At 40.3% G+C, this 23765-nt stretch overlaps 1 protein-coding gene across 1 annotated transcript in view; it reads right to left on the bottom strand.

Moving 5' to 3' along the window:
* Nucleotides 1–23765, bottom strand: part of EPN3 (epsin 3) — a 75878-nt gene that overhangs the window by 32920 nt on the left and 19193 nt on the right. The window contains exons 3-4 of the mRNA XM_075261797.1: nt 11563–11643; nt 5557–5661 (exon numbers count right to left, since the gene is read on the bottom strand). Of these exons, the coding sequence (XP_075117898.1) occupies nt 5557–5661; nt 11563–11643 (186 nt within the window). The remainder of the gene's footprint in view (nt 1–5556; nt 5662–11562; nt 11644–23765) is intronic.

Raw genomic sequence — 23765 nt, 5'->3', positions numbered from 1 at the left:
ATCTGCTCTATAACCTGTAGATAGGACACTATATACAATCTGCTCTATAACCTGTAGATAGGACACTATATACAATCTGCCCCTCTATAACCTGTAGATAGGACACTATATACAATCTGCTCCTCTATAACCTGTAGATAGGACACTATATACAATCTGCTCTATAACCTGTAGATAGGACACTATATACAATCTGCTCCTCTATAACCTGTAGATAGGACACTATATACAATCTGCCCCTCTATAACCTGTAGATAGGACACTATATACAATCTGCTCTATAACCTGTAGATAGGACACTATATACAATCTGCTCCTCTATAACCTGTAGATAGGACACTATATACAATCTGCTCCTCTGTAACCTGTAGATAGGACACTATATACAATCTGCTCTATAACCTATAGATAGGACACTATATACAATCTGCTCTATAACCTATAGATAGGACACTATATACAATCTGCTCTATAACCTGTAGATAGGACACTATATACAATCTGCTCCTCTATAACCTGTAGATAGGACACTATATACAATCTGCTCCTCTATAACCTGTAGATAGGACACTATATACAATCTGCTCCTCTATAACCTGTAGATAGGACACTATATACAATCTGCTCCTCTATAACCTGTAGATAGGACACTATATACAATCTGCTCTATATAACCTGTAGATAGGACACTATATACAATCTGCTCCTCTATAACCTGTAGATAGGACACTATATACAATCTGCCCCTCTATAACCTATAGATAGGACACTATATACAATCTGCTCTATATAACCTGTAGATAGGACACTATATACAATCTGCTCCTCTATAACCTGTAGATAGGACACTATATACAATCTGCCCCTCTATAACCTATAGATAGGACACTATATACAATCTGCTCCTCTATAACCTGTAGATAGGACACTATATACAATCTGCTCCTCTATAACCTGTAGATAGGACACTATATACAATCTGCCCCTCTATAACCTATAGATAGGACACTATATACAATCTGCTCCTCTATAACCTGTAGATAGGACACTATATACAATCTGCTCCTCTATAACCTGTAGATAGGACACTATATACAATCTGCTCTATAACCTGTAGATAGGACACTATATACAATCTGCCCCTCTATAACCTGTAGATAGGACACTATATACAATCTGCTCCTCTATAACCTGTAGATAGGACACTATATACAATCTGCTCCTCTATAACCTGTAGATAGGACACTATATACAATCTGCTCTATAACCTGTAGATAGGACACTATATACAATCTGCTCCTCTATAACCTGTAGATAGGACACTATATACAATCTGCCCCTCTATAACCTGTAGACAGGACACTATATACAATCTGCTCCTCTATAACCTGTAGATAGGACACTATATACAATCTGCTCCTCTATAACCTGTAGATAGGACACTATATACAATCTGCTCTATAACCTGTAGATAGGACACTATATACAATCTGCTCTATAACCTGTAGATAGGACACTATATACAATCTGCTCCTCTATAACCTGTAGATAGGACACTATATACAATCTGCTCCTCTATAACCTGTAGATAGGACACTATATACAATCTGCTCCTCTATAACCTGTAGATAGGACACTATATACAATCTGCTCCTCTATAACCTGTAGATAGGACACTATATACAATCTGCTCCTCTATAATCTGTAGATAGGACACTATATACAATCTGCTCTATAACCTGTAGATAGGACACTATATACAATCTGCTCCTCTATAACCTGTAGATAGGACACTATATACAATCTGCTCCTCTATAACCTGTAGATGGGACACTATATACAATCTGCTCTATAACCTGTAGATAGGACACTATATACAATCTGCTCTATAACCTGTAGATAGGACACTATATACAATCTGCCCCTCTATAACCTGTAGATAGGACACTATATACAATCTGCTCCTCTATAACCTGTAGATAGGACACTATATACAATCTGCTCCTCTATAACCTGTAGATAGGACACTATATACAATCTGCTCCTGTATAACCTGTAGATAGGACACTATATACAATCTGCTCCTCTATAACCTGTAGATAGGACACTATATACAATCTGCCCCTCTATAACCTGTAGATAGGACACTATATACAATCTGCTCCTCTATAACCTGTAGATAGGACACTATATACAATCTGCTCTATAACCTGTAGATAGGACACTATATACAATCTGCTCTATAACCTGTAGATAGGACACTATATACAATCTGCCCCTCTATAACCTGTAGATAGGACACTATATACAATCTGCTCTATAACCTGTAGATAGGACACTATATACAATCTGCTCCTCTATAACCTGTAGATAGGACACTATATACAATCTGCTCTATAACCTGTAGATAGGACACTATATACAATCTGCTCCTCTATAACCTGTAGATAGGACACTATATACAATCTGCTCTATAACCTGTAGATAGGACACTATATACAATCTGCTCTATAACCTGTAGATAGGACACTATATACAATCTGCTCTATAACCTGTAGATAGGACACTATATACAATCTGCCCCTCTATAACCTGTAGATAGGACACTATATACAATCTGCTCCTCTATAACCTGTAGATAGGACACTATATACAATCTGCTCTATAACCTGTAGATAGGACACTATATACAATCTGCTCCTCTATAACCTGTAGATAGGACACTATATACAATCTGCCCCTCTATAACCTGTAGATAGGACACTATATACAATCTGCTCTATAACCTGTAGATAGGACACTATATACAATCTGCTCCTCTATAACCTGTAGATAGGACACTATATACAATCTGCTCCTCTGTAACCTGTAGATAGGACACTATATACAATCTGCTCTATAACCTATAGATAGGACACTATATACAATCTGCTCTATAACCTATAGATAGGACACTATATACAATCTGCTCTATAACCTGTAGATAGGACACTATATACAATCTGCTCCTCTATAACCTGTAGATAGGACACTATATACAATCTGCTCCTCTATAACCTGTAGATAGGACACTATATACAATCTGCTCCTCTATAACCTGTAGATAGGACACTATATACAATCTGCTCCTCTATAACCTGTAGATAGGACACTATATACAATCTGCTCTATATAACCTGTAGATAGGACACTATATACAATCTGCTCCTCTATAACCTGTAGATAGGACACTATATACAATCTGCCCCTCTATAACCTATAGATAGGACACTATATACAATCTGCTCTATATAACCTGTAGATAGGACACTATATACAATCTGCTCCTCTATAACCTGTAGATAGGACACTATATACAATCTGCCCCTCTATAACCTATAGATAGGACACTATATACAATCTGCTCCTCTATAACCTGTAGATAGGACACTATATACAATCTGCTCCTCTATAACCTGTAGATAGGACACTATATACAATCTGCCCCTCTATAACCTATAGATAGGACACTATATACAATCTGCTCCTCTATAACCTGTAGATAGGACACTATATACAATCTGCTCCTCTATAACCTGTAGATAGGACACTATATACAATCTGCTCTATAACCTGTAGATAGGACACTATATACAATCTGCCCCTCTATAACCTGTAGATAGGACACTATATACAATCTGCTCCTCTATAACCTGTAGATAGGACACTATATACAATCTGCTCCTCTATAACCTGTAGATAGGACACTATATACAATCTGCTCTATAACCTGTAGATAGGACACTATATACAATCTGCTCCTCTATAACCTGTAGATAGGACACTATATACAATCTGCCCCTCTATAACCTGTAGACAGGACACTATATACAATCTGCTCCTCTATAACCTGTAGATAGGACACTATATACAATCTGCTCCTCTATAACCTGTAGATAGGACACTATATACAATCTGCTCTATAACCTGTAGATAGGACACTATATACAATCTGCTCTATAACCTGTAGATAGGACACTATATACAATCTGCTCCTCTATAACCTGTAGATAGGACACTATATACAATCTGCTCCTCTATAACCTGTAGATAGGACACTATATACAATCTGCTCCTCTATAACCTGTAGATAGGACACTATATACAATCTGCTCCTCTATAACCTGTAGATAGGACACTATATACAATCTGCTCCTCTATAATCTGTAGATAGGACACTATATACAATCTGCTCTATAACCTGTAGATAGGACACTATATACAATCTGCTCCTCTATAACCTGTAGATAGGACACTATATACAATCTGCTCCTCTATAACCTGTAGATGGGACACTATATACAATCTGCTCTATAACCTGTAGATAGGACACTATATACAATCTGCTCTATAACCTGTAGATAGGACACTATATACAATCTGCTCCTCTATAACCTGTAGATAGGACACTATATACAATCTGCTCTATAACCTGTAGATAGGACACTATATACAATCTGCTCCTCTATAACCTGTAGATAGGACACTATATACAATCTGCTCCTCTATAACCTGTAGATAGGACACTATATACAATCTGCTCCTCTATAACCTGTAGATAGGACACTATATACAATCTGCTCCTCTATAACCTGTAGATAGGACACTATATACAATCTGCTCCTCTATAACCTGTAGATAGGACACTATATACAATCTGCTCTATAACCTGTAGATAGGACACTATATACAATCTGCTCCTCTATAACCTGTAGATAGGACACTATATACAATCTGCTCTATAACCTGTAGATAGGACACTATATACAATCTGCTCCTCTATAACCTGTAGATAGGACACTATATACAATCTGCTCCTCTATAACCTGTAGATAGGACACTATATACAATCTGCTCCTCTATAACCTGTAGATAGGACACTATATACAATCTGCTCCTCTATAACCTGTAGATAGGACACTATATACAATCTGCTCCTCTGTATATAGAATAGTATACAGCTCAGTATACAGATGGGATTAGATATAGGACAGGCCTGCACAGACAGTGATACGAGTTCCTATTAGTCAGATATATGGCGGTCATTACGGGGTATAATATAAATCAGACTAGTCATGTGTCAGTCACTGTATATATCAGGAGAGCCAATAAGTCGCCACGTAAGCCTACAGAGCCTCATTTACCGGAAGGATCTCAGCAGTGACAGGCGCGGACACATCACTCTAATGGGTAACTATGAGCACAGGGGCCCCCGAGGACCCCAAATATAATAACACCACCCCCTCCCGTGTCAGAGAGGATCAGGCTGTATACTGCGACCTCTCACATGTCCTGACACCTGTATAGATAAGGGAATACTTCTATAGATCTCTGGCTCGTCTTGTTCCTCTATTATTCCTCCTGGAATACAATGAATATACTGGTAGGTGTCACCTATACATCTATATACATGCACTGTGCAGGTATATCCAGGGAGAGGCACACATATTACATAGATAGATGTAGGTATATACAGTATATATAAGTCAGGCAGTATACGGACAGGCGCAGGGTTACCTCGCTTCTCTTCTCAGTCGCCTTCTGATCCTTCTCCCCCGTCAGTTGCGTCTCCATTAAGGCGTTGGCGATCAGCGATATCTCCCCCTGTTTGGCCTTTTGCTCCTATATAAAGACCAGACGGTATCATGAGGTCATGTCACATATATATCATATAATCAGCACATCGGTGCCTTCTGTCAGCCATACGTGACGTTACCCTGTGAGGTTGTCCAGACTGTGACAAATGAAAGGGCTCAGACTCGTGTGTGTCTCACCTATCCAGTGGTTATATGTGTCATGTGTGTCTCATCTATCCAGTGGTCATACGTGTCATGTGTGTCTCATCTATCCAGTGGTTATATGTGTCATGTGTGTCTCACCTATCCAGTGGTCATACGTGTCGTGTGTGTCTCATCTATCCAGTGGTTATATGTGTCATGTGTGTCTCATCTATCCAGTGGTCATACGTGTCATGTGTGTCTCACCTATCCAGTGGTCATACGTGTCATGTGTGTCTCACCTATCCAGTGGTCATACGTGTCGTGTGTGTCTCACCTATCCAGTGGTTATATGTGTCATGTGTGTCTCATCTATCCAGTGGTCATACGTGTCATGTGTGTCTCACCTATCCAGTGGTTATATGTGTCATGTGTGTCTCATCTATCCAGTGGTCATACGTGTCATGTGTGTCTCACCTATCCAGTGGTCATACGTGTCATGTGTGTCTCATCTATCCAGTGGTCATACGTGTCATGTGTGTCTCATCTATCCAGTGGTCATATGTGTCATGTGTGTCTCATCTATCCAGTGGTCATACGTGTCATGTGTGTCTCACCTATCCAGTGGTCATACATGTCATGTGTGTCTCATATATCCAGTGGTCATACGTGTCATGTGTGTCTCATCTATCCAGTGGTATACGTGTCATGTGTGTCACACATATCCAGTGGTCATACGTGTCATGTGTGTCTCACCTATCCAGTGGTCATACGTGTCGTGTGTGTCTCACCTATCCAGTGGTCATAAGTGTTGTGTGTGTCTCACCTATCCAGTGGTCATACGTGTCATGTGTGTCTCATCTATCCTGTGGTCATACGTGTCGTGTGTGTCTCACCTATCCAGTGGTCATAAGTGTCATGTGTGTCTCATCTATCCAGTGGTCATACGTGTCATGTGTGTCTCATCTATCCAGTGGGCATACGTGTCATGTGTGTCTCACCTATCCAGTGGTCATACGTTTCATGTGTGTCTCATCTATCCAGTTTTCATACGTGTCATGTGTGTCTCATCTATCCAGTTTTCATACGTGTCATGTGTGTCTCATCTATTAGTAGAAAAATATTCCAGTCCGCACTCCTGAGATTCACTTAAAAATTAGTCTTTAATTGTCCATATAAAAATGGGTAAATCCAATGTAAAAATTATATGTGACAGTGATAAACACAAAAGTGCATTTAAAAACCCAAGAACTGGCTGACGCGTTTCTGGGTATGCTGTACCCCTTAGTCATAGCCTAATACTGCACTGGTATCCTAGGTTTTAAATACCCTTCACACTTGCAAGAAAACACCTGAACTGAATAACTTTGTTGTTGCCTGCTATCTCAATATCGTATAGTACAACGTACAAATCGGACTAATAATCTATCAACATCCAATAGTATTAAACATCTTAATCATTAAACTTTGAACAGTACATTATTATAACACATACCTTTACAATATATCAAAAAACCGGAACTTTATAGACTCACAAGAGTGCCGTAGTTCTGTAACCTTCTACTAGGATGTAACCAAACCTTCTTTTTCTGAATGAGATAGTCACGTGACCTAAAACCACCAATGAACAGCACCCGCCGCTCATAGGCTGTCTGAATCACGTGACCAGCATTAACCAATGAAAAAGTCCTGCCTATATGCAAGTTAAATAAACGATCCTACCGTGTCTGACGAATCCTAAACAGGAAACCTACAGCATGTCAGTATGGTAGATTGTTGATATAACATATAATGGAAAGGTTTAATAAATGTACATAAGATCCGATCTTAAATTGAGCCCATATGGACTCCGACTATTAAATTTGAAAATATAAAACGCTTCTCTTTCCAAGAGGAGTTTTCTACAATTACCCCCCCTTGCTGGTTCTTTGATTTCCTCTAATGCAAAAAAACGCAGCGACTCAAGCTGACCCTTGTGTACAGACGCAAAGTGTTGTGCTGCTCCCGATATGTTTTCCGTGCCAACTTTAGTACAATCCCTTAGATGTTCTGATATGCGAATTTTTAGTTTGCGTGTAGTACATCCAATATAATCTTTATCGCATATAATACATCTAATGCAATAAACTACATTAAAACTTTGACAGTTAAGATGTGTTCTTAACTTGACAGTAAAATTAGATGCAAGGCTATTGAATTCGTTGGAAAATATAGCGTATTTGCAGACAATACATTTTGGAAAACCGCAGCCCCTAAATCCTATGCGATGTGAACTAACCTCTACTTCGGCAGGTAAGTAGCTAGGGGACAAATCATCACCTAGAGTTCTACATCTTTTAGCTACACAGCGTATTCCTCCATCCAATATTTTGTTAGTAATTGGATCAGTTTGTAATATGGGTAAATTCTTTTTTATTATGTTAACAATTTTATTGTATTCCAAGCTATATGGAGTGGAAAATACAATTCTTTTGTCCTCTAATTTGTCCTGTGTATCTTTTTTGTTGTCATCTAATAAATAAATTCTTTCCTTTAGATCAACTTTTTTTACTGCTTCATTAAGTATTCTGTCTGAATAACTTCTGTCTTTTAATCTATTGATCGTTTCCAAGCTTAGTTCTTTATATGTTACTTCTCCACTGCATGCTCGTTTGCATCTGATTAATTCACCAACTGGAATACTATTGAGAGTATGATTAGGATGGCAGCTATTACCTCTTAGAATGGTATTTCCCGAAGAGGGCTTTCTATAAAGTGTTGTACTCACTGCATTATCCTTCACCACACCCGTGAGTTTGACATCTAAAAAGCAAATGCTGTGTAAATCATGAATGAACGTAAATTCTAAACCCAAATAATTATTATTTAAATAAGAAATAAATTCTGGTATGGGCGCTACATCACCCATCCAGACGATAAGGATATCGTCAATGTAGCGCCCATACCAGAACAGAAATGAAGAAAACGGATTAGACAAATTAAAAATAGATACCTCTTCCCAATGAGCTAGCACTAAATTAGATAAAGAAGGTGAAAATGGGGCACCCATAGGTGCCCCACAAATTTGCAAATAAAACTTATATTCAAATAAAAAATAATTGTGACTTAACAAAAAAGAAGCTACCGAAATGATATATTCACACACGGGTGCGGTGAAGGTGCTGTATTTATATAAGTGGAAGCCAAGAGCCTCCAACGCTTCCTGATGTGGTATACTGGGGTACAATGCGCAAATATCGCATGATAACCAACTAAAATCATGTCTCCAGGGAAAATTAGAAAAACATTTAAGAATTTCCTTGCTGTCCTTTATATAGCCTCCTGTTCTTTTAACTAAAGGCTGGAGAATGGAATCAAGCCAACTAGAAATCCTTTCAAAGATAGAATTGCGACTGGAGATAATAGGGCGCAAAGGTGGTGGATTTAGGTTTTTGTGGAGTTTAGGAAGGCCATATAGGATCGGAATTTGGGGTTTGCTAATATAAAGATATTCACTCTCTCTTTTATCAAAGATACCTAGCGATTCCCCTTCCTGGATTAAGGTCTTGAGTTCTTCATTAAATTTATTGGTGGGATTGAAGGTAAGGAGTTTGTATATTTTTTCATCCTGAATAATTTTTAAACAGCCGTTCACATAGTCCGTTCTATTAAGCACTGCGATTTTGCCCCCTTTGTCCGCCTTTTTGATGACTAAGTTTTTATCTCTCTTAAGTTCTTGTAATGCCTTGAATTCTTTATTGTTTAGATTGTGCTTGATTTTTTTAAAATTGCATTCTTTTTCTAATCTAATTAACTCTTCTTCAACTTTCTGTTGGTATAATATATAATTACAACCCCTGGAATTAATGGGGTAGAAATCAGCATTTGTTCTGGTTACAGGGAAAGAATCAATGGTCTTAATGGCATTCTCACGATAATAATCCGCATCGATTAGATTTTGTGTAATCGTGTGTTCCCTAACTGTGTTATTCAAAGGTAATGAAAAAGTGGAGGGCAAGACTGCATTTATTTCTTTACTACTAATGTTACAGGAGATGTTTCTCATCTATCCAGTGGTCATACGTGTCATGTGTGTCTCACCTATCCAGTGGTCATACGTGTCATGTGTGTCTCACATATCCAGTCGTCATATGTGTCATGTGTGTCTCATCTATCCAGTTTTCATACGTGTCATGTGTGTCTCATCTATCCAGTGGTCATACGTGTCGTGTGTGTCTCACCTATCCAGTGGTCATACGTGTCATGTGTGTCTCACCTACCCAGTGGTCATATGTGTCATGTGTGTCTCATATATCCAGTGGTCATACGTGTCATGTGTGTCTCACCTACCCAGTGGTCAAACGTGACATGTGTGTCTCATCTATCCAGTGGTCATACGTGTCGTGTGTGTCTCACCTATCCAGTGGTCATACGTGTCATATGTGTCTCACCTATCCAGTGGTCATACGTGTCATGTGTGTCTCATCTATCCAGTGGTCATACGTGTCGTGTGTGTGTGTGTCATATATCCAGTGGTCATATGTATTGTGTGTGTCTAATCTATCCAGTGGTCATACGTGTCATGTGTGTCTCATCTATCCAGTGGTCATACGTGTCATGTGTGTCTCATCTATCCAGTGGTCATACATGTCATGTGTGTCACACATATCCAGTGGTCATACGTGTCATGTGTGTCTCATCTATCCAGTGGTCATACGTGTCGTGTGTGTCTCACCTATCCAGTGGTCATAAGTGTCGTGTGTGTCTCACCTATCCAGTGGTCATACGTGTCATGTGTGTCTCATCTATCCAGTGGTCATACGTGTCATGTGTGTCTCATCTATCCAGTGGTCATACGTGTCATGTGTGTCTCATCTATCCAGTGGTCATACGTGTCATGTGTGTCTCATCTATCCAGTGGTCATACGTGTCATGTGTGTCTCACCTATCCAGTGGTCATACGTGTCATGTGTGTCTCATCTATCCAGTGGTCATACGTGTCATGTGTGTCTCACATATCCAGTGGTCATACGTGTCATGTGTGTCTCATCTATCCAGTTTTTATACGTGTCATGTGTGTCTCATCTATCCAGTGGTCATACGTGTCATGTGTGTCTCACCTATCCAGTGGTCATACGTGTCATGTGTGTCTCACATATCCAGTCGTCATACGTGTCATGTGTGTCTCATCTATCCAGTTTTCATACGTGTCATGTGTGTCTCATCTATCCAGTGGTCATACGTGTCGTGTGTGTCTCACCTATCCAGTGGTCATACGTGTCGTGTGTGTCTCACCTATCCAGTGGTCATACGTGTCATGTGTGTCTCACATATCCAGTGGTCATATGTGTCATGTGTGTCTCATCTATCCAGTTTTCATACGTATTGTGTGTGTCTCATCTATCCAGTGGTCATACGTGTCATGTGTGTCTCACCTATCCAGTGGTCATACGTGTCATGTGTGTCTCATCTATCCAGTGGTCATACGTGTCGTGTGTGTCTCATCTATCCAGTGGTCATACGTATTGTGTGTGTCTCATCTATCCAGTGGTCATACGTGTCATGTGTGTCTCATCTATCCAGTGGTCATACGTGTCGTGTGTGTCTCATCTATCCAGTGGTCATACGTATTGTGTGTGTCTCATCTATCCAGTGGTCATACGTGTAATGTGTGTCTCATCTATCCAGTGGTCATACGTGTCATGTGTGTCTCATCTATCCATTGGTCATACGTGTTGTGTGTGTCTCATCTATCCAGTGATGATAATGTCATGTGTACATATATACTATGACCACAGGCCACATACATGTTACATATGTGACATACCTTCTCGTACTCCTCTTTGCTCTGGCTCAGCGCCGCCTGTAGTTGGATTTCTTCCTCTTCGTTCGGGGCTGAAGGGACTTTCTGTATCCAAAAGAAAAACAACAAAAAATAAAATCTCCCCTCCAGGATAAAAGGCCAAAAAACACGAAAAACTGAAAGTGACAATAATGGTTCTCATCGCTCATACAGCAAAACATGCTGCAGGTCACACAGGGCATCTTGGTGCAGTTTTACGGTCTCTGTGTTACAGCTTATATATTATTACTGGTTATGTATATACATGATATAGGGTCTCTATACACTATATATACTATTACTGGCCATGTATACATGATATAGGGTCTCTATACACTATGTATACTATTACTGGCTATGTATACACATGATATAGGGTCTCTATACACTATATATACTATTACTGATCATGTATACATGATATAGGGTCTCTATACACTATATATACTATTACTGGCTATGTATACACATGATATAGGGTCTCTATACACTATATATACTATTACTGATCATGTATACATGATATAGGGTCTCTATACACTATATATACTATTACTGATCATGTATACATGATATAGGGTCTCTATACACTATATATACTATTACTGGTTATGTATACACATGATATAGGGTCTCTATACACTATATATATACTATTACTGATCATGTATACACATGATATAGGGTCTCTATACACTATATATACTATTACTGGCCATGTATACACATGATATAGGGTCTCTATACACTATATATACTATTACTGGTTATGTATACATGATATAGGGTCTCTATACACTATATATACTATTACTGGTTATGTATACACATGATATAGGGTCTCTATACACTATATATATACTATTACTGATCATGTATACACATGATATAGGGTCTCTATACACTATATATACTATTACTGATCATGTATACACATGATATAGGGTCTCTATACACTATATATACTATTACTGGCCATGTATACACATGATATAGGGTCTCTATACACTATATATACTATTACTGGTTATGTATACATGATATAGGGTCTCTATACACTATATATACTATTACTGGTTATGTATACACATGATATAGGGTCTCTATACACTATATATATACTATTACTGATCATGTATACACATGATATAGGGTCTCTATACACTATATATACTATTACTGGCCATGTATACACATGATATAGGGTCTCTATACACTATATATACTATTACTGGTTATGTATACATGATATAGGGTCTCTATACACTATATATACTATTACTGGTTATGTATACACATGATATAGGGTCTCTATACACTATATATACTATTACTGGCCATGTATACACATGATATAGGGTCTCTATACACTATATATACTATTACTGGTTATGTATACATGATATAGGGTCTCTATACACTATATATACTATTACTGGCTATGTATACATGATATAGGGTCTCTATACACTATATATACTATTACTGGCCATGTATACACATGATATAGGGTCTCTATACACTATATATATACTATTACTGGTTATGTATACATGATATAGGGTCTCTATACACTATATATACTATTACTGGTTATGTATACATGATATAGGGTCTCTATACACTATATATACTATTACTGGTTATGTATACATGATATAGGGTCTCTATACACTATATATACTATTACTGGTTATGTATACACATGATATAGGGTCTCTATACACTATATATACTATTACTGGCCATGTATACACATGATATAGGGTCTCTATACACTATATATACTATTACTGGTTATGTATACATGATATAGGGTCTCTATACACTATATATACTATTACTGGTTATGTATACATGATATAGGGTCTCTATACACTATATATACTATTACTGGTTATGTATACACATGATATAGGGTCTCTATACACTATATATACTATTACTGGCCATGTATACACATGATATAGGGTCTCTATACACTATATATACTATTACTGGTTATGTATACATGATATAGGGTCTCTATACACTATATATACTATTACTGGCCATGTATACACATGATATAGGGTCTCTATACACTATATATACTATTACTGATCATGTATACATGATATAGGGTCTCTATACACTATATATACTATTACTGGTTATGTATACATGATATAGGGTCTCTATACACTATATATACTATTACTGGTTATGTATACATGATATAGGGTCTCTATACACTATATATACTATTACTGGCCATGTATACACATGATATAGGGTCTCTATACACTATATATACTATTACTGGTTATGTATATACATGACGTAGGGTCTCTATACACTATATATACTATTACTGGCTATGTATACATGATATAGGGTCTCTATACACTATATATACTATTACTGGTTATGTATATACATGACGTAGGGTCTCTATACACTATATATACTATTAATGGCTATGTATACACATGATATAGGGTCTCTATACACTATATATACTATTACTGGCCATGTATACATGATATAGGGTCTCTATACACTATATATACTATTACTGGCCATGTATATACATGATATAGGGTCTCTATACACTATATATACTATTACTGGCTATGTATACACATGATATAGGGTCTCTATACACTATATATACTATTACTGGTTATGTATACATGATATAGGGTCTCTATACACTATATATACTATTACTGGTTATGTATACACATGATATAGGGTCTCTATACACTATATATACTATTACTGGTTATGTATACATGATATAGGGTCTCTATACACTATATATACTATTACTGGCTATGTATACACATGATATAGGGTCTCTATACACTATATATATACTATTACTGGTTATGTATACATGATATAGGGTCTCTATACACTATATATACTATTACTGGCCATGTATATACATGATATAGGGTCTCTATACACTATATATACTATTACTGGCTATGTATACATGATATAGGGTCTCTATACACTATATATACTATTACTGGTTATGTATACACATGATATAGGGTCTATATACACTATATATACTATTACTGGCCATGTATACATGATATAGGGTCTCTATACACTATATATACTATTACTGGCCATGTATAAATGATATAGGGTCTCTATACACTATATATACTATTACTGGCCATGTATACATGATATAGGGTCTCTATACACTATATATATACTATTACTGGTTATGTATACATGATATAGGGTCTCTATACACTATATATACTATTACTGGTTATGAATACATGATATAGGGTCTCTATACACTATATATACTATTACTGGCCATGTATACATGATATAGGGTCTCTATACACTATATATACTATTACTGGTTATGTATACATGATATAGGGTCTCTATACACTATATATACTATTACTGGCTATGTATACATGATATAGGGTCTCTATACACTATATATACTATTACTGGTTATGTATACATGATATAGGGTCTCTATACACTATATATACTATTACTGGCCATGTATACACATGATATAGGGTCTCTATACACTATATATACTATTACTGGCTATGTATACACATGATATAGGGTCTCTATACACTATATATACTATTACTGGCTATGTATACATGATATAGGGTCTCTATACACTATATATACTATTACTGGTTATGTATACATGATATAGAGTCTCTATACACTATATATACTATTACTGGCCATGTATACATGATATAGGGTCTCTATACACTATATATACTATTACTGGCCATGTATACACATGATATAGGGTCTCTATACACTATATATACTATTACTGGCCATGTATACACATGATATAGGGTCTCTATACACTATATATACTATTACTGGCCATGTATACACATGATATAGGGTCTCTATACACTATATATACTATTACTGGTTATGTATACACATGATATAGGGTCTCTATACACTATATATACTATTACTGGCTATGTATACACATGATATAGGGTCTCTATACACTATATATACTATTACTGGCCATGTATACACATGATATAGGGTCTCTATACACTATATATACTATTACTGGCCATGTATACACATGATATAGGGTCTCTATACACTATATATACTATTACTGGCCATGTATACACATGATATAGGGTCTCTATACACTATATATACTATTACTGGTTATGTATACACATGATATAGGGTCTCTATACACTATATATACTATTACTGGCTATGTATACACATGATATAGGGTCTCTATACACTATATATACTATTACTGGCCATGTATACACATGATATAGGGTCTCTATGTTACACGTATATATATATATACGAGCAGGAGGACGCGGCTACACATGGGTATATGTCATGTTATGTTTGTGTAGTGGCCCCATAAGATTTGCCCAGGTTTGCACGGCTGTATTCTGTATGTGGTTTGTGTGTCCATAAGCGTCATGTGATCTTCTGTATCTCAGTTTGGATTTCCAATGAACAAACCAATCAAATCAAACGGTTAATCAATAGTAATTAGTGAAGACCAACAGGAATAATCAATACAATAACATATAACTTCTAATACAAACAGATACAATGTATAGAAATAGAAGCAATAGCCGAATGTGGAGCAGTCCCAACAGTATACAAAGTACCTTGTTTCTACTGATATATATTCTATCTGTATGTATGAACAGTTATATGGTATAGTATTGATTATTCCTTTAGGACTTCACAGTTTGGATATGAGTGAAAAACCTGCGATCGGTTGTAACGGAGACCTGGAGTAAAGCTGTGTGTATGTGATCTTGTGTAACAGTGAGCTGTGTATCTAATCCTATCCTGTGTGATACTGTATACTGAGCTGTGTATCTAATCCTATCCTGTGTGATACTGACTGCTGAGCTGTGTATCTAATCCTACCCTGTGTGATACTGCTGAGCTGTTTATCTAATCCTCCGCCGTGTGGTACTGTTTGCTGATGCGTGTATCTAATCCTCCGGCATGTGGTAATGTGTGCTGACACACATATCTAATCCTGTGGTGTGTGCTACTGTGTTTTGAGCCATGTATCTAATCCTCTGATGTGTAATACAGTGTGCAGACGCACGTATCTAATCCTCTGTTGCGTGTATCTCAGTTTGTATATCGGTGTTGAATACACCTGGAGTAAAGCTGTGTGCATGTGGAGTGACCGTGTGTATTGCAGTTGGAATATGAGTGAAAGACTTGCAGGTTTGTATTGGCTAATGGGGGAGTCAGGGTGTTTGGAAAGCTGTATCTCCGGAACGGTACGTCTGAGCGAGTTGGGGCCTCATCTTAAACCTTCCCGGACACCTGAAGTATCTGTGTGCTAAATTTGGTGAAGATCGGTCCATTTTTTGGTTGCACATAAAGAACAGACAGACAGAATCTCATTTGTATAATATAGAGATTAGTATCTGCTATATACCCGGTATATTCAGGGTCACTATTATTAGTGCGGGGTCCCCTCTTGTGTCTGGGAAGGGGGGGGGGGCATATACTTTATACTTTCCTTTCTCTATGAATGTTTATATCATGTGATTACTACATTATTATTATTATTCTTGCTCTTTGTTACTTAGAGAATTCTTCATGTGATTTATCCCGGAACGTCTCAGACATTTCTCCAGAATTACCGAGATTGCGATCAGGGGTTTGAGTCATGTGGGCGGAGCTCATCGGGCGGTGTCTGTATTCAGCAATCCCAATTATAGTAAATTATAATGTGACGGCTAATCATATAATTCCAATCTACTCATTATATCACAATCCCAGAGCTGCACAATACAGTCATAGTCCGGGAATAATACACAAGTGCACCGATATTAACACACATGAGCGGATATCACTATGTGTACAAAAATCACTGCCTGTGTACAGATATGACTGCCTGTGTGCAGATATCACTGCCTGTGTGCAGATATCCCTACCTGTGTACAGATATCCCTGTCTGTATGCAGATATCCCTGCCTGTGTACAGATATCACTGCCTGTGTACAGATATCCCTGCCTGTGTACAGATATCACTGCCTGTGTACAGATATCACTGCCTGTGTACAGATATCCCTGCCTGTGTACAGATATCCCTGCATGAGTACAGATATCCCTGCCTGTGTACAGATATCACTGCCTGTGTACAGATATCCCTGCCTGTGTACAGATATCCCTGCCTGTGTACAGATATCACTACCTGTGTACAGATATCCCTGCCTGTGTACAGATATCCCTGCCTGTGTGCAGATATCCCTGCCTGTGTACAGATATCACTGCCTGTGTACAGATATCACTGCCTGTGTACAGATATCCCTCCCTGTGTACAGATATCCCTGCCTGTGTACAGATATCCATGCCTGTGTGCAGATATCCCTGCCTGTGTGCAGATATCACTGCCTGTGTGCAGATATCCCTGCCTGTGTGCAGATATCCCTGCCTGTGTACAGATATCCCTCCCTGTGTACAGATATCCCTGCCTGTGTGCAGATATCACTGCCTGTGTACAGATATCACTGCCTGTGTACAGATATCCCTGCCTGTGTACAGATATCACTGCCTGTGTACAGATATCACAGCCTGTGTACAAATATCACTGCCTGTGTGCAGATATCCCTGCCTGTGTACAGATATCACTGCCTGTGTACAGATATCACTGCCTGTGTGCAGATATCACTACTTGTGTACAGATATCCCTGCCTGTGTACAGATATCCCTGCCTGTGTGCAGATATCACTGCCTGTGTACAGATATCCCTGCCTGTGTGCAGATATCCCTGCCTGTGTGCAGATATCCCTGCCTGTGTACAGATATCACTGCCTGTGTGCAGATATCACTGCCTGTGTGCATATATCACTGCCTGTGTGCAGATATCACTGCCTGTGTGCAGATATCCCTACCTGTGTACAGATATCCCTGTCTGTATGCAGATATCCCTGCCTGTGTACAGATATCACTGCCTGTGTACAGATATCCCTGCCTGTGTACAGATATTACTGCCTGTGTACAGATATCACTGCCTGTGTACAGATATCCCTGACTGTGTACAGATATCACTGCATGTGTACAGATATCACTGCCTGTGTACAGATATCCCTGCCTGTGTACAGATATCACTGCCTGTGTACAGATATCACTGCCTGTGTACAGATATCCCTGCCTGTGTACAGATATCACTGCCTGTGTACAGATATCCCTGCCTGTGTACAGATATCCCTGCTTGTGTACAGATATCCCTGCCTGTGTACAGATATCACTGCCTGTGTGCAGATATCACTACCTGTGTACAGATATCATTGCCTGTGTGCAGATATCCCTTCCTGTGTACAGATATCCCTGCCTGTGTACAGATATCCCTGCCTGTGTGCAGATATCCCTGCCTGTGTGCAGATATCACTACCTGTGTACAGATATCACTGCCTGCGTACAGATATCCCTGCCTGTGTGCAGATATCCCTGAATGTGTATAGATATCCCTGCCTGTGTGCAGATATCCCTGCCTGTGTGCAGATATCACTGCCTGTGTGCAGATATCACTGCCTGTGTGCAGATATCACTGCCTGTGTACAGATATCCCTGCCTGTGTACAGATATCCCTGCCTGTGTACAGATATCCCTGCCTGTGTACAGATATCCCTCCCTGTGTACAGATATCCCTGCCTGTGTGCAGATATCACTGCCTGTGTACAGATATCACTGCCTGTGTACAGATATCCCTCCCTGTGTACAGATATCCCTGCCTGTGTACAGATATCACTGCCTGTGTACAGATATCCCTCCCTGTGTACAGATATCCCTGCCTGTGTGCAGATATCACTGCCTGTGTACAGATATCACTGCCTGTGTACAGATATCCCTGCCTGTGTGCAGATATCCCTGCCTGTGTGCAGATATCACTACCTGTGTACAGATATCACTGCCTGTGTACAGATATCCCTGCCTGTGTGCAGATATCCCTGCCTGTGTACAGATATCCCTGACTGTGTACAGATATCCCTGCCTGTGTGCAGATATCACAGCCTGTGTGCAGATATCACTGCCTGTGTACAGATATCACTGCCTGTGTACAGATATCCCTGCCTGTGTGCAGATATCACTGCCTGTGTGCAGATATCACTACCTGTGTACAGATATCACTGCCTGTGTACAGATATCACTGCCTGTGTGCAGATATCCCTGCCTGTGTACAGATATCACTGCCTGTGTACAGATATCACTGCCTGTGTACAGATATCACTGCTTGTGTGCAGATATCCCTGCCTGTGTACAGATATCACTGCCTGTGTACAGATATCCCTCCCTGTGTACAGATATCCCTGCCTGAGTACAGATATCCCTGCCTGTGTGCAGATATCATTGCCTGTGTACAGATATCCCTGCCTGTGTACAGATATCCCTGCCTGTGTACAGATATCACTGCCTGTGTACAGATATCACTGCCTGTGTACAGATATCCCTGCCTGTGTACAGATATCCCTGCATGTGTACAGATATCACTGCCTGTGTACAGATATCCCTGCCTGTGTACAGATATCACTGCCTGTGTACAGATATCACTGCCTGTGTACAGATATCCCTGCCTGTGTACAGATATCCCTGCATGTGTACAGATATCACTGCCTGTGTACAGATATCCCTGCCTGTGTACAGATATCACTGCCTGTGTACAGATATCACTGCCTGTGTACAGATATCCCTGCCTGTGTACAGATATCACTGCCTGTGTACAGATATCCCTGCCTGTGTACAGATATCCCTGCTTGTGTACAGATATACCTGCCTGTGTACAGATATCACTGCCTGTGTGCAGATATCACTGCCTGTGTACAGATATCCCTGCCTGTGTGCAGATATCCCTGCCTGTGTGCAGATATCCCTGCCTGTGTACAGATATCACTGCCTGTGTACAGATATCACTGCCTGCGTACAGATATCCCTGCCTGTGTGCAGATATCCCTGAATGTGTATAGATATCCCTGCCTGTGTGCAGATATCCCTGCCTGTGTGCAGATATCACTGCCTGTGTACAGATATCACTGCCTGTGTACAGATATCACTGCCTGTGTACAGATATCCCTGCCTGTGTACAGATATCCCTGCCTGTGTACAGATATCACTGCCTGTGTACAGATATCCCTCCCTGTGTACAGATATCCCTGCCTGTGTGCAGATATCACTGCCTGTGTGCAGATATCACTGCCTGTGTACAGATATCCCTGCCTCTGTACAGATATCCCGCCCTGTGTACAGATATCCCTGCCTGTGTACAGATATCCCTGCCTGTGTGCAGATATCACTGCCTGTGTACAGATATCCCTGCCTGTGTGCAGATATCCCTGCCTGTGTGCAGATATACCTGCCTGTGTACAGATATCACTGCCTGTGTGCAGATATCACTGCCTGTGTGCAGATATCCCTGCCTGTGTACAGATATCCCTCCCTGTGTACAGATATCCCTGCCTGTGTACAGATATCCCTGCCTGTGTGCAGATATCACTGCCTGTGTACAGATATCCCTGCTTGTGTGCAGATATCCCTGCCTGTGTACAGAAATCACTGCCTGTGTACAGATATCACTGCCTGTGTACAGATATCCCTGCCTGTGTACAGATATCACTGCCTGTGTACAGATGTCACTGCCTGTGTGCAGATATCACTGCCTGTGTACAGATATCACTGCCCGTGTACAGATATCCCTCCCTGTGTACAGATATCCCTGCCTGTGTACAGATACCCCTGCCTGTGTACAGATATCACTGCCTGTGTACAGATATCACTGCCTGTGTGCAGATATCCCTGCCTGTGTGCAGATATCCCTGCCTGTGTACAGATATCCCTCCCTGTGTACAGATATCCCTGCCTGTGTGCAGATATCACTCCCTGTGTACAGATATCACTGCCTGTGTGCAGATATCCCTGCCTGTGTGCAGATATCCCTGACTGTGTACAGATATCCCTCCCTGTGTACAGATATCCCTGCCTGTGTACAGATATCACTGCCTGTGTACAGATATCACAGCCTGTGTACAGATATCACTGCCTGTGTGCAGATATCCCTGCCTGTGTACAGATATCACTGCCTGTGTACAGATATCCCTCCCTGTGTACAGATATCCCTGCCTGTGTGCAGATATCACTGCCTGTGTACAGATATCCCTGCCTGTGTGCAGATATCCCTGCCTGTGTGCAGATATCCCTGTCTGTGTACAGATATCACTGCCTGTGTACAGATATCACTGCCTGTGTGCAGATATCACTGCCTGTGTGCAGATATCACTGCCTGTGTACAGATATCCCTCCCTGTGTACAGATATCCCTGCCTGTGTACAGATATCCCTGCCTGTGTGCAGATATCCCTGCCTGTGTGCAGATATACCTGCCTGTGTACAGATATCACTGCCTGTGTACAGATATCACTGCCTGTGTGCAGATATCACTGCCTGTGTGCAGATATCACTGCCTGTGTACAGATATCCCTCCCTGTGTACAGATTTCCTTGCCTGTGTACAGATATCCCTGCCTGTGTGCAGATATCAGTGCCTGTGTACAGATATCCCTGCCTGTGTGCAGATATACCTGCCTGTGTACAGATATCCCTGCCTGTGTACAGAAATCACTGCCTGTGTACAGATATCACTGCCTGTGTGCAGATATCACTGCCTGTGTACAGATATCCCTGCCTGTGTACAGATATCACTGCCTGTGTACAGATGTCACTGCCTGTGTGCAGATATCACTGCCTGTGTGCAGATATCCCTGCCTGTGTGCAGATATCACTGCCTGTGTACAGATATCCTTCCCTGTGTACAGATATCCCTGCCTGTGTACAGATATCCCTGCCTGTGTGCAGATATCACTGCCTGTGTACAGATATCACTGTCTGTGTGCAGATATCCCTGCCTGTGTGCAGATATCCCTGCCTATGTACAGATATCACTGCCTGTGTACAGATATCCCTGCCTGTGTGCAGATATCACTGCCTGTGTACAGATATCACTGCCTGTGTACAGATATCCCTGCCTGTGTACAGATATCACTGCCTGTGTACAGATATCACTGCCTGTGCACAGATATCACTGCCTGTGTGCAGATATCCCTGCCTGTGTACAGATATCACTGCCTGTGTACAGATATCCCTCCCTGTGTACAGATATCCCTGCCTGTGTACAGATATCCCTGCCTGTGTGCAGATATCATTGCCTGTATACAGATATCCCTGCCTGTGTGCAGATATCCCTGCCTGTGTGCAGATATCCCTGCCAGTGTACAGATATCACTGCCTGTGTGCAGATATCACTGCCTGTGTACAGATATCCCTCCCTGTGTACAGATATCCCTGCCTGTGTACAGATATCCCTGCCTGTGTGCAGATATCACTGCCTGTGTACAGATATCCCTGCCTGTGTGCAGATATCCCTACCTGTGTGCAGATATCCCTGCCTCTGTACAGATATCACTGCCCGTTTACAGATATCCCTGCCTGTGTGCAGATATCACTGCCTGTGTACAGATATCCCTGCCTGTGTACAGATATCACTGCCTGTGTACAGATGTCACTGCCTGTGTGCAGATATCACTGCCTGTGTGCAGATATCACTGCCTGTGTACAGATATCCCTCCCTGTGTACAGATATCACTGCCCGTGTACAGATATCACTGCCTCTGTGCAGATATCACTGCCTGTGTACAGATATCCCTGCCTGTGTGCAGATATCACTGCCTGTGTACAGATATCCCTGCCTGTGTACAGATATCACTGCCTGTGTGCAGATATCACTGCCTGTGTACAGATATCACTGACTGTGTACAGATATCCCTGCCTGTGTGCAGATATCACTGCCTGTGTGCAGATATCACTACCTGTGTACAGATATCACTGCCTGTGTACAGATATCACTGCCTGTGTACAGATATCACTGCCTGTGTGCAGATATCCCTGCCTGTGTACAGATATCACTGCCTGTGTACAGATATCCCTCCCTGTGTACAGATATCCCTGCCTGTGTACAGATATCCCTGCCTGTGTGCAGATATCACTGCCTTTGTACAGATATCACTGCCTGTGTGCAGATATCCCTGCCTGTGTACAGATATCACTGCCTGTGTACAGATATCCCTCCCTGTGTACAGATATCCCTGCCTGTGTACAGATATCCCTG

Source organism: Leptodactylus fuscus, unplaced genomic scaffold, assembly GCF_031893055.1.
Source record: "Leptodactylus fuscus isolate aLepFus1 unplaced genomic scaffold, aLepFus1.hap2 HAP2_SCAFFOLD_40, whole genome shotgun sequence".
Lineage (NCBI taxonomy): Eukaryota > Metazoa > Chordata > Amphibia > Anura > Leptodactylidae > Leptodactylus > Leptodactylus fuscus.
This window is presented reverse-complemented; position numbering and strand designations above follow the sequence as displayed.